The 13582-nt window shown below is 42.3% G+C and overlaps 2 protein-coding genes across 6 annotated transcripts in view; one reads left to right on the forward strand and one right to left on the reverse strand.

Annotated features, from left to right (window-relative positions):
* Window positions 1–537: 537 nt before the first annotated feature.
* LOC115360985 (C-C motif chemokine 4-like) lies at window positions 538–6920 on the forward strand. Its single transcript, XM_030054214.1, has 4 exons — window positions 538–573; window positions 3265–3399; window positions 5478–5598; window positions 5814–6920. Exons 2-4 carry the CDS (start codon window positions 3336–3338, stop codon window positions 5902–5904), a joined length of 276 nt encoding a protein of 91 aa, XP_029910074.1. The 5' UTR covers window positions 538–573; window positions 3265–3335; the 3' UTR covers window positions 5905–6920.
* A 643-nt stretch (window positions 6921–7563) lies between these two features.
* Window positions 7564–13582, reverse strand: part of LOC115360982 (septin-7-like) — a 43049-nt gene continuing 37030 nt past the window's right edge. For all 5 annotated transcript variants that reach the window (XM_030054210.1, XM_030054212.1, XM_030054211.1 and 2 more), the window contains 5 exons: window positions 12772–12823; window positions 11959–12084; window positions 11723–11858; window positions 11194–11339; window positions 7564–10210 (listed from right to left, as the gene is read on the reverse strand). In XM_030054210.1, the coding sequence (XP_029910070.1) occupies window positions 10171–10210; window positions 11194–11339; window positions 11723–11858; window positions 11959–12084; window positions 12772–12823 (500 nt within the window). In that variant the 3' untranslated portion in view covers window positions 7564–10170. The remainder of the gene's footprint in view (window positions 10211–11193; window positions 11340–11722; window positions 11859–11958; window positions 12085–12771; window positions 12824–13582) is intronic.

Genomic DNA, 13582 nt, shown 5'->3' on the forward strand with positions numbered 1-13582 from the left:
GTAGGTTTGTATCGCCACTTCTTCTCCAGCCGCTTAAGGCTGAATTATGCTTCCGCGTAGGAAGAGCGTACGGAGGTTGTGCGAAGCTTACGGGGGTTGTGCGACCGCCGCAGAGCCTTGCCGCGCGCCTCCCAAAAATTGTAACTACGCGGACCCTCCGCAGCCCCACAAGAGCTGTGATTGGTCCGCCGAAGTACACTATTTCCGGCATTTCATTGCAACCGGCATCACATTCCTGTTGTTGTGCCGTCAGCGCCGTTTTTTTTTTTTTTTTTTAAACTGTTGTGTCTCGACTCGTCGGTTGTGTTTGAAAACTTTGGAGAGTGCCCGCACCTATACGACTCGTCCACTCGCCACAGAAGAGCAGCGACCATACGTCACAGTGTCTACGTTGGTGGGAGGAGGATTGCTCTGTGTGTTTGCAGAGGTATGTTGGACACACACGCGCTGCGCAGGAAATGCGTGCTTCGCACAACCCCCGTACGCTCTTCCAACGCTGAAGCATAATTCAGCCTTTAGCCTCCAGCTTAGCGCCGGCTCTACAGCCTCGGAACGGTCTCCTCACCTCGTCAGGTAAATGTGGAACCACGCCGACACGGGACTTGGTCTTCAGAGAAAGTAGTTGTTTTCTCAAGTAAACGAGTTTCACCGGGTGAAGATCCATAGTCAGGTAGCACACGGAGGTACAAAAATAAAAAACGGAACAACTCAACAAAAAAGTAAACAACAAACACGGACATACACGGAGCTGCTGAAAAGGCTGCCACTCGCCAGTACAGAAGTAAAGAAAGAAAGAAACATGTAAATCTCTATACTGAAATACATATTTTGATAGTTTTTACTATTATTTAATTAACTGAATGCTGGAAATATGTAGTTAGGTAGTTGCTGCAACCACAGTTATAGACATCCATGCAGCTTTTGCATAACATGGTCACCCGTCCCGACAGGAAAACAGCAGTTTGCTGCGGGGACAGACAGACAGACAGACAGACAGACAGAGGACAGACAGACAGACATATCAGAAAACTGCACTGTTGTGCGATGTGGGAGGTTACACTGCAAAAAGTCAAATCTTACCAGGATTATTTGTCTTATTTCAAGTCAAAATGTCTTATTTCTAGTCAAAATATCTCATTACACTTAAAATAAGACATGATCAGCTCAGAAATTACTTGTCTTTAGACAATTTTCACCTGTTTCAAGTGAAAATTTACTTGAAACAAGTTAAAATTAGCTTGAAACAAGAAACAAATTCTGCCAATGGAAGCAAATTTTAGCAAAGTTCACTTGTGTCACAAGTAAAATTTGCTTGCTCCATTGGCAGAATATGTTTCTTGTTTCTAGCAAATTTTAACTTGTTTCAAGTAAATTTTCACTTGAAACAGGTGAAAATTGTCTAAAGACAAGTGATCATGTCTTATTTTAAGTGTAATGAGATATTTTTACTAGAAATAAGACATTTTTACTTGAAATAAGACAAATGCTCTTGGTAACATTTTGACTTTTTGCAGTGTATGAGTTCACTGCAGGCCTGTCAACTCCTGGTGGGCCAAACCTGTCCTGCTTCACTGCAAAAACTCAAAATCTTACCGCCTAAACAAAACACGGAATAAGTCGAGGAACTGGCCGTCGATCAGCCTGCAGCTTCTGGGAGCTTTTCTTTGTCCCTTCCACTTCCTGGTTTAGATGCATCTTGAAGTTCAGAAAACTAACTCTAGACTAAAATAACAGATTCACCAAGGAGCCACTCAGGACGAGGGAAACGACTTGAAGTTTAAGAAGTGGTAGTCCTTCAACTGTACATACACTATTATGATGATGATCATCATCATCATCATCATCACATCATATGTAAATAAAACCTGACTGAGAGGGAAGCTTGCCCCCGGTGCAGACCTGGGTCAGAACACATCCCATCTATCCTTTACAAAAACAAAAGCAAACACAAACAAAGGGAGGAAGGATCTGTAGAAGAATATTGGGAGAGCAAGCTGAGGCGGAGCCGGCGGCATTCTCTGTACAGTCTCTCCGGAAAAAAAGGAAGGAAGAGAGGGTTTTCAGGGAGAGGGAAAGCTCAGAGGAATACTCCAGGTTTTGGGATGAGGATGATGTCGGCGCCGATGTTTTCATCACTTTAAATCGAACAATGGGACGGAGCGACCCCCCCCCCCCCCCCCCCCCCCCCCGCTTTCTCTCTCTAAATATAAAAAATCTTGGTAAATCACTGCAACCACAGTTATAGACATCCATGCAGCTTTTGCATAACATGGTCACCCGTCCCGACAGGAAAACAGCAGTTTGCTGCGGGGACAGACAGACAGACAGACAGACAGAGGACAGACAGACAGACAGACAGGCAGAGGACAGACAGACAGACAGACGACGTTGTGGTTTCTGTATTGCAGCTTCTCTCTTATCTCGGTCCTCTGGTTAGTACAAATCAGTGTGATGGTTCTGAATGCGTTATCTGTGACCCCCCCCCCCCCCCCCCCCTCTCTCTCTCACATACACACACACACACATTTGTTATTCAAACTGTACCTCTAACCTCTGACCGATGAGCCAAAATCAGCAGCTGTAGTTGTGAGGACGGGACAACACGTCCGCACTCTGTTGGTTAAAATGTGTTGTGGCCCTCACCATGCAGTAAACAAACAAACACACACACACACACACACACACACACTGGCTCCCTTTCTGAAACGTTAACGTTAGCTCCAGCTGTAGGCTAGTGTCCCCCAAAATATGGTCAAAAGAGCCCACTTCGTAACACAGAGAAGGCGACTTTATGAACGGGAAAGTGAACGTTATGTCAAAAAAACATACTGATACGTATCTTTGCGCATTTTTAAGTGGTTATACGGAAATCACGTAGACTACACCACTGTGCTGGTGGCTTCAGGAGGCGGGGGTGTTACTGACAGGTTTCTTGGAATGACTATGAATATGACTGGGATGAGCTGCTTGCAAACTGAATGAGATGTGTGTGTTCTGTGTGGTTCAATTATGTGGCTTTTGTTTTATGAAGCTTTTAAGTCAAATTATTGTAATGGCCTGGCAAATGTTGGCACTGGCACTTTTGAAAGCTGATATGAAGTGGTAACTTCACAAAGGGTGAGAACCCCGGCTTTGAGCTCACCCCCCAACAGCATGCTTGTGGCTTCAGAAGGCGCGGGTGTTACTGACAGGATTCTTGGAATGACTATGAATATGCATTCTGAGGCATACTGAGAATGTGGTGACGTAAGCATCAACTCACAGATATAAGCGAGAGGAGCCGAGCTGAGAGGACAAAGTTAAAGGAGCATCACCTGCCGAACACTGAAGTCAGCATGAAGACTGTGTGCATCACGCTGGGCCTCCTGCTGGCTGCTGTCTGCTACTGCAACGCTGTGCGTAAGTCTGCAGCCCGTCTGAGGCTTAGAGGGAGAGAACAGGCAGATTCAGGCTGTTTTCTGGGCAAACTAATCCTGTATTTGTTTTCACAGAAAATATTCAACCTTCTTTTTTTGAAATAGTATAATTTTACTGGTTGTTATAACGTTTATCAATACAATATGACAGCTATAAAAATAACATGCTGTGCACGTTTAAATTAGATTGAAATTATATCTCACTGTAAGCCGCTGAGGGAAACTGCTCTGAATATAAACACGTTTCAGTTTTTAACAGTAGATCATTTAATTTTTTTTTTTTTTTTTTTTGAAGAGCAGATTAAAATTCTTGGTATAATATTACCAAGAATGTATTACCAATATTACCAAGAATGTTGAACCCCAAGGGGGTTCAACATTCTTTTTCATCTTTTTCATGTTCTTGACCCCCGAGTGGACTCTCATTAAGCACGAAGTGATTTGCCCTTGAAATCTGATATGAGAGAATATTTTGTTTTGCGTTAATTATGGAGTTGTTGAGGTGTCAGACTCGTCAAATCAATTCAAAGTGGTGAGATAAAAACATAATATTATAGTGCTGTTTTGATGTCTCTAGTGAATTCACCCATTTAGAAGCTGAGCAAATTCACCTGAACGCTTTCAAAAACATGAGAAAAAGCAAACTAGAAAATAAATTTCTCATCTCATCAATCAATCATTAGAAAAAAATACCAGAAAATGGAAAATGATATTAAAGAAAAGATATTAAAGACATCTAATGATGTTAAAATGATCTTTTTCAGACGCATTTCAATTAAAATGATAATATCTATCAGTTGTGCAGACGAAACCATCAAATTACGTCCTTATTCTACATTTTCTGTAAACTGGGATAGTGCACCTTTAACAAGAATCAAGAACAATCAAGATATTTAAAAAAAAAAAAAAAAAAAAAACCTTTCCCAGACAGTTCCAGTTTGTTTTCACTCTACAGTTTTAGTGCTAGAAATTGTTTGGATAAAGATGAGTAAGATATTATTCAGGCAAACTAAATAGTATAACCTGCAGTGCACTTATATCAGAAAACTGCACTGTTGTGCGATGTGGGAGGTTACACTGCAAAAAGTCAAATCTTACCAGGATTATTTGTCTTATTTCAAGTCAAAATGTCTTATTTCTAGTCAAAATATCTCATTACACTTAAAATAAGACATGATCAGCTCAGAAATTACTTGTCTTTAGACAATTTTCACCTGTTTCAAGTGAAAATTTACTTGAAACAAGTTAAAATTAGCTTGAAACAAGAAACAAATTCTGCCAATGGAAGCAAATTTTAGCAAATTTTACTTGTGACACAAGTGAACAAGCAAATTTTTACTTGTGACACAAGTGAACAAGTAAAAATTTGCTTGTTCACTTGTGTCACAAGTAAAATTTGCTTGTTCCATTGGCAGAATATGTTTCTTGTTTCTAGCAAATTATAACTTGTTTCAAGTAAATTTTCACTTAAAACAGGTGAAAATTGTCTAAAGACAAGTGATCATGTCTTATTTTAAGTGTAATGAGATATTTTTACTAGAAATAAGACATTTTTACTTGAAATAAGACAAATACTCTTGGTAACATTTTGACTTTTTGCAGTGTATGAGTTCACTGCAGGCCTGTCAACTCCTGGTGGGCCAAACCTGTCCTGCTTCACTGCAAAAACTCAAAATCTTACCGAGAATATTTGTCTTATTTCTAGTCAAAATATCTCATTACACTTAAAATAAGACATGATCACCTCAGAAGTAATTTGTTTTTAGACAGTTTTCACTTGAATTTTCACTTGAAAATTTGCTTGATTCATTGGCAAAATTTGCCAGTGGAAAAAGTGAAAATTCACTAAAAACAAGTTATTTCTTAGGTGATCATGTCTTATTTTAAGTGTAATGAGATATTTTGACTAGAAATAAGACAAATATTCTTGGTAAGCTTTTGAGTTTTTGCAGTGTTGTTGTTGTTTTTTTTTTTACATTCACTTTTTAGCTTTTTCAACCCCGTGGGCAGCACACACAGCCTCAGCTCGGCCGCAGTGACTGATCTCTGTTGTCTTCACAGCGTACGCGGTGAACCGGAGCCCCACAGAATGCTGCTTCAAGTTCTACACAGGAAAGATCCTCAAAAAACAAATCATCGATGTCAAGAAGACCTACACCAACTGTGCCGAAAGCGCATTTGTGTACGTTTGTGCTTCAGCCTCACACTTAGAGAACCATCTGACACTTTTTCAGTGAAGCAAATCTCCATCAGATACAGAGACAGATAGAAAACTGCATTAAGTAAACAAAATGTGATATTCCAAGTGACATTATACACACAACTATAAAGTATAAAATAAAATAAAATCCCCCCCCCCCCCCCCCCCCCACCCCCGTCGTTGCTCTCTCCCTGCAGGGTCCACACTGCCAACGGGAGGCAGTACTGCATCAGCCAGAGTGTGGAGTGGGCGCAGGCAGCTTACAACGAATTCAGTGTTCAGGCGTAGGACATCCTGCGGCCCCTGCCCCTCGCCCCCTGCCCCGGCACGCTGCTGCTCCGCCTGCAAAGTCACTTCATATCACAGAACCATGTCTTCTCCAAGAGGCTTTGCATTACAGTTTCCTGACAGTTGTTGTTGGTGTGTGACAGTGCATTATGTAATTATGCTTCATTTTGTAATCATTTCTCAAAATGTGAAACTTTGCTCATTTTACAACAAGATACACAATTTGTAATAAAAACCTTGAATGCAACATGTAGAACATTTCCCTGCATTTTGTGTGATTAGAGCCGGGCTCTGCAGGATTTAGGGACGGGGCTGATCGTGTATCAGATCAGACCTCCACCCCCGCTCACGAGCGGGCCAGCTGGAGCCTTGCAGACGCAACAAATTAAACATCCTGCAAACTGCCCCCCTTCAAAACTCGACATCAGGAGAAACCCCAGGACCCCGAGGCAGGGGCCCGCAGGTTCAGTCCAGGCCCAGTTGTTCATGTGGGGGTCATCTTCATGCTCAAACCAGCCTCTGGGTTTTAATGCCTAAGCCTAACCATTCCCTAAACTCAACCGAGCAGCTACCAACAAACCGTGACCACATGACGGAACCAAGTCCAGTGAAATATAGAACACGTAGCCATTCACCGCACAATTTCATTCAAGTAAACAATGAGGTGTGGGACTTGCTGTAAACACAGACAGCAGTTATGGCATGTTATTACATAATGCACTGAACTAATTACATATTCATCAGAACTGTGCCTCCTTCATCAGCCCATGTAATTACAGCCATAGCAGCTTATTACAAAAGGCAGGAAAATGTATTACATCTTGCATTCAAAGTTTTTATGACAAAATACAGCATTATTACATAATAAGGGTGTCATTCATTTTATTGAACGGTTAATTATAAAAAAAAAAAAAGAATAAAAAGATGAATAGACGTTTAGTTTAGCTTTACTGTTAGCCACAGTCTGTTTGCTGCTGCGACCCAGTTTCCCCACAGGAATCATTAAAGCTTCATTTCATCATAAAACCAAAACATGTATTTTTCTAAATGGATTTGAGAAACACAGAACATGTAATATGTTATTAGCTATTAGCTGTTACTGTCGACAGCGATGTGTTCACTGTCAGATGATGGAGAAACGAGACCCGGCTCTCGTTTTCATCACATTTGAAAATCTAGATGGAATAATTTCTATCTGTGGTGTTTTTGTCATTAATATCCCAACGAGACATGGGAGTTTGGTTATTTGTATGTTGTGATTCCTAAAATACCTGGAAGGTTTACTCTGATTTTTTAGAACTTTGGTACCAGTAATACATGAACTCAGCAGATTAGCTTCTCTTATTATTAAATTCATAATGCTAAGGTTTTTTCAAAATCAACTGTAATCTGAGGGCCGCTTGCTGTTTGTGGTTTTTATTTTTAAACTACCCAAGCATTCAAACAGAATGATTATTTAAAGACCAACATGAATGTGTTTTATGATCCTCACTCATAATAATCTTCTGTTAAACATCTCATCTTCTGTGATTTCATAAATGGTTTTGCTTGCTTAGGACACACACACACACACACACACACACACACACACACACACACACACACACACACACACACACACAGCCTGACGTGCAGAAGAAGAGGACCACACTGTGGGGATTTAAGCATATCCTTCTCATCTTTAATATTAATCATGTACAGTTAGAGAGAGAACAGATGATAAAACAAGAAGCAGAAAACAGTGTACATATATAAAAAAAAAGAAAATAATAATAATAATGATTAAAAAAAAATTCTACTAAATTCAGGTCTAGCTTAACCAGGAGTTACTACTGCCAGGGAGGGGGGTTCAAAAACATTTTCAGGAAAAGTTCAGTTATACACATCTTTTACTCAACTTTTTTTTTTTCCCACCAATTTATTTATTTATTTTTTAAACATATTTCTTATCTCTTAACTAGCTGGATTGCAGAATTACTTTTCTCAGGAAAAAAATCTAGCGTAAGAGAGCAGCCGTGTACTGGCAAAGAGATTTGTGTGCATCCACTGACGGGATGTAAAAGCTGAAGCTCTGCTCAAATATGATGTAAACAAAACACGGAATAAGTCGAGGAACTGGCCGTCGATCAGCCTGCAGCTTCTGGGAGCTTTTCTTTGTCCCTTCCACTTCCTGGTTTAGATGCATCTTGAAGTTCAGAAAACTAACTCTAGACTAAAATAACAGATTCACCAAGGAGCCACTCAGGACGAGGGAAACGACTTGAAGTTTAAGAAGTGGTAGTCCTTCAACTGTACATACACTATTATGATCATCATCATCATCATCATCATCACATCATATGTAAATAAAACCTGACTGAGAGGGAAGCTTGCCACCGGTGCAGACCTGGGTCAGAACACATCCCATCTATCCTTTACAAAAACAAAAGCAAACACAAACAAAGGGAGGAAGGATCTGTAGAAGAATATTGGGAGAGCAAGCTGAGGCGGAGCCGGCGGCATTCTCTGTACAGTCTCTCCGGAAAAAAAGGAAGGAAGAGAGGGTTTTCAGGGAGAGGGAAAGCTCAGAGGAATACTCCAGGTTTTGGGATGAGGATGATGTCGGCGCCGATGTTTTCATCACTTTAAATCAATCAATGGGACAGAGCGACCCCCCCCCCAAAAAAAGAAATAAGAATAAGAATCTCGGTGCATTCCTCTGAGGCTTTCTCTCTCTAAATATAAAAAATCTTGGTAAATCACTGCAACCACAGTTATAGACATCCATGCAGCTTTTGCATAACATGGTCACCCGTCCCGACAGGAAAACAGCAGTTTGCTGCGGGGACAGACAGACAGGGGACAGACAGACAGACAGACAACGTTGTGGTTTCTGTATTGCAGTTTCTCTCTTATCTCGGTCCTCTGGTTAGTACAAATCAGTGTGATGGTTCTGAATGCGTTATCTATGACCTCTCTCTCTCTCACACACACACACACACACACATTTGTTGTTCAAACTGTACCTCTAACCTCTGACCTCTGACCGATGAGCCAAAATCTGCAGCTGTAGTTGTGAGGACGGGACAACACGTCCGCACTCTGTTGGTTAAAATGTGTTGTGGCCCTCACCATGCAGTAAACACAACACACACACACACACACACACACACACACACACACACACACACACACACACCTCCGTCCTGACTAATTCATCTCTGACCAATTTCCACCTGGCTTGTAACCGTCGTCACTCCTCACCACACACACACACACACTTTTTTGTGCGAGAATTCCCGCCTTACTCGAGTACCTTCACCCACATATCAGGATGGGAATTTACAAGATTTTATTGATGCCAGTGTCTGGAGAGCAGATTAGGCTGCGTATTTTTGCCTGAAGAGCACAGAACCGACCCCGACTGTAAACTCCAGCTCTGTACAGGAACTTGCCCGAAAAAGCCAGCAGGTCCATCATTTTTATTTATTTTACACTGGAGTTTCACTAAAGTAAAGCCCACGTGACCGATCCCCCGGCATCAGTTCTAAATTCTTGTCTAAATTTTGGTCCAAACCCTGCCTGATGGGATGGGGTTTGGGTATCCACACTGGATTCTGCTTATCTTTATCAATTCACTGATTATTGATTCCGGATCAGTTTTCTGTCAGCCTCTGTATTCCACCTTCTCCCGGTGTCTGAAATCCTGCTGACGACCTCCGGCCCACTGGGAAAAGGGGAAATATGGAGGGCAGGTCTGCGTATCTCCCCTCTCAGGTGCTTGGACTTGATGCCGACATCGATAAAAGGAGGCATGCGATTCCGGTTCTTGATTCCCATCCCTACCTACATACACTGTCCCCTCACCTAACACACTCCTAACACCACCCCACCTGTCCTGCAGCCTGTGTGTGCCTGTCTGACTCCGCCCACTGCTGGAAGGTCAGCAAACAGGAGGATCATGTCACAAACACACACGTTCACCGGGAAAATCCAAGTGGCTTTGACGGATGGAGACACACACAGAGAGAGAGAGAGGGAGAGAGAGAGAGAGTGTGTGTGTGTGTGTAACATGTTCTGTGTATATGAGCATGGTGAGAGCGCCGCGCCACATGTGCTGCGTGTCAGTAAAGTCACATCTGGAATGTGGTGATGGAATGTGCCGAGTGTCATATCTGCGCCGTGTGTGTGGGTTTAGAGAGTCACATGATGTGAAGGTCAGAGGGCATGAAGGAAAAACGAGTTTTTGTCTGTCGGGAACGGAAGGAAGGAGCGGGTCGCACCTCCTCAGAAGATTTTTCCTTTCTTCTTGTTCTTCTCCATTGTCCTACAAGAGAAAAAAAAACACCTCACTATCATGTAGAAACGTTATATTTGAGACATCATATATTTTGTACAATAATATTTGGGTACTGATGTCAGATTGTGCACATCTGTACGACAGGCAGTGGAATCACTTTTGTCAGTTTGATTGTGATTGATTCTGATTGGCAGTCGAGGTCTGTGAAGGTAATCAATAACTTCATGCTCCATGCGCCGCTGGGCTGCTAATCCACAATACTGCATTTCCATCTGTGCATTCACTTCTGTAGTGCAATATCACAGCTCCCAAAACAACACATGAACAAACACAAACAAATTATGCCACGGTAAAAAAAATGTCCCAGTACTCATTTTCTGAGGAAAATAAAAACATCTATTTTCTTGTTATTTTCCTGTTTGAATCTACAGGAAACTTCCTCATAGTAAGCTTACAACTGTGGACAAAGTCTTTGAGGAGAGGAAGCTGAAGCACGGCCATTGCCTTCTGTTAGACAGAAGAAGATGCAGGACAGTGTTTTGGCCATCAGGGCCATAGCTGAATGCTTCCTAAACAGAGGAGAATATATGGCGGCTCATTTGATTCTACACATTTACCAGTAACTGGATTATTGTCGTTACTGTCGTTGATACATGGTCCAATATTTATAATGACACATTTTTTTCCCCTAAATTTTTCCAGATTTCACTCATCTAAGCTCAGGGAAATGTGGACCTTAACCAGCTTCTGGAAGTTTCACCACCGCTCAGTAAAAAGTCTGAATTTCAGATCTGATTTTCTGTTTCTGTGACTGTGTTTAGCTGAGTTTTAGTGCTCTATGTCGCCCTCTGGAGGTGACCTCACATATTGTCATACGTGGATTATCTTGGATTAGCAGCCCGTGGGGGAATGGAACAACGAAGCGACACCACATTTCGTCCTTCACATCAACCGGCTGACTGCCCGGCCAAACCGAGCCGGCGGTGGGACGAGTGCCGAGCGGTACTGACTTGGACGCGTCCAGCTTCTGCTGCTCCAAGATCCGCTGCTGGGCCTCCCAGTTGGCCTTCTCCTCCTCAAACACTCGCCGCTTCTCCTCCAGCTCTTTGTACTGAGCCTCCAGGTTGCGCTTCATCTGCTCGTGGCGTCGCTCCAGCTGAGGGCGAGCACAGGCACGGAAACGCTCTCAGATTAAAACGCACCCAACACACGCTCACCAACTGTACATGTGTGAGCCAAACAGGAGGATCAGATATTGGCCCAGATTAGCTCAGGTATGATACTGCATCGGTTGTCAAAACTGAACCTGAACACCTTCTAATGATGCATTTTGATCAAATTCCACCAAAGTGTGCATGAATATTTCTTTACTATTATTAACATCATTATCATCATTATTTTCATTCTTAATAGTAGTAAATATCAGTAGAAATGAGTTTTGGCACACCACTGTTGGCAATCAGCATCTTCAATCTAAAACACACACACACACACACACACACACACACACACACACAAAAAGAACGCCCCTAAACTGACCTCAGCCTCCGAGTCCTTCAGTTTCTGCTTCTTCTCCTTGACCTTCATTTCAAACACTTGTTCCATTTCTGTCTCCATCTTCTTCATCTTCATCACGTGCTCCCTCCGCTCCTCCTCCATCTGGGCCAGGGGACTCCTGTTCAGGACAGGGCAAAGCGTTAGGGATTCTGGTCAGTGGTAAAAGTGCGGTGTGAACACAGAGTCTGCACATGACCCCGGCCGGCTCGCTGGCTTACTTGGTGAGCTGTCCCTTGGTCTTTGAAGTGTCCACTCCATTGCAAGTGACGGCAGCCAGTTTCTTACTGCGGTAATTCTCATAGTGGACGTTATTAGTCACGTCCTTCAGGTCCTGCATGTGGGTCCTAAAAAAGAGGAGAGAGAAAAGAGTCAGTGGTGAGCAGGACGGAGGATGGCGAGGAGAAAAGAGCAAAACAAATGGAGGGAGAATCCCAGGACAGAGAAATACGCCGGGGGGAATTCAGAAATTTGATTCTAGCACCGCCTTAACCTGCTGTAATCCAACAGCTGCCTACTTTATTTCTACTTTTCTGTTTAGATTTTTACGCTTCGTTTGGTTTGATTTTTACGTAAACTGATCCCAAACTGTGAACTAATTTATGCTAGAAGCAGAAAATGTCTGTTGTCACTCATGCTGGTCAGACAGGTTTAATGCTTCATGAGTGGAGTCAGTTTATTTAATCAGACAATAATATGAGTTCTTGGGACTAAGTTATATGGATCAGACCCCATCAGGAGCCCAACAAATAAAAGGACCGACTGTGAACGCAAATATGTGTTAAATTCACTCACGGCTACAGACATGATATTTAAATTCCCCAGACGTTTAAAAAGAAACTGAGGTTGACTCGAGCTGAGCCCTCATCTGAGTTTATGCAGAAATACATGTCCAGCTCTGATAATAGCAGGAAATCCCAATGTTTCTCAACAAGGTCCCAGACTGAAACTGAACGTATTCTGTGCAAAAGCAGCTTCTTTCACCTGGGGGAAGGAAAACATCAGCAGTCAGGTAAAGCAAAACCAAGTCTCACCTTATGAGCATGTTTCGTAGCACGGTAAAATCACAATGCTCGCCGTTCTCAACTAAAAGACAAATGTAAGAGAGGAAAGACAGAGATATAGAGAGAGATGCACATATTAGAATCACCTCACATGAGACTTGTCATGGTCCCATAATGTCATCTTATTATCAGCTCCTGCAGGTATTTACACATCTAACTGTCTTATCGGTGCTTTCACTGCATGTACTCTGTAGTTTACCTCTCACTGTGTGTCTGGCTTATTATGTATTCACATACTGAAGCAGTTCACACACGTGTTATTGATGTTTTTTTTGGTGAGTAAGACTGACACGACTGCATATTATTTACATCTCAAACAAAATCATGGGGAAAGCACAAACACAACACTGCATGAACTGAAATTATTGTTGAATTAATCTCTATGGAGAGCTCACAGTGCACAAACACACGTCACAGCACACAGATTTCATTCATTCAACATTCATTTACACGGGAGGGGTGGGGGAGGTGGTAGGAGGGGTGGGGAGCTGAGAGCCAAGTCTTCTTAAGGTACGGCCCGGGTATGAAGTAACAGAAGAGGAGCACTACAGTACTAGTAGTGGTAGCAGTAGTTTGCTGCACGATAGTACACAGAAAAACATCAAAGAAAATTAATTAATAGGTCAGCAACAGATTAGGCTGTGATCACATAAGACACTGTCCTGCACGAGAGGAGGAGAACACCACTCCTGTCCTACAGAACAGCTGGGGACAAGCTAAATAATATATATATATTTTTTTTAAATGGGTGAACTACCCCTTTAAGAGCAACAGAGCAATT

The sequence above is a fragment of the Myripristis murdjan genome, chromosome 6 (assembly GCF_902150065.1).
Source record: "Myripristis murdjan chromosome 6, fMyrMur1.1, whole genome shotgun sequence".
Taxonomy (NCBI): Eukaryota; Metazoa; Chordata; class Actinopteri; order Holocentriformes; family Holocentridae; genus Myripristis; species Myripristis murdjan.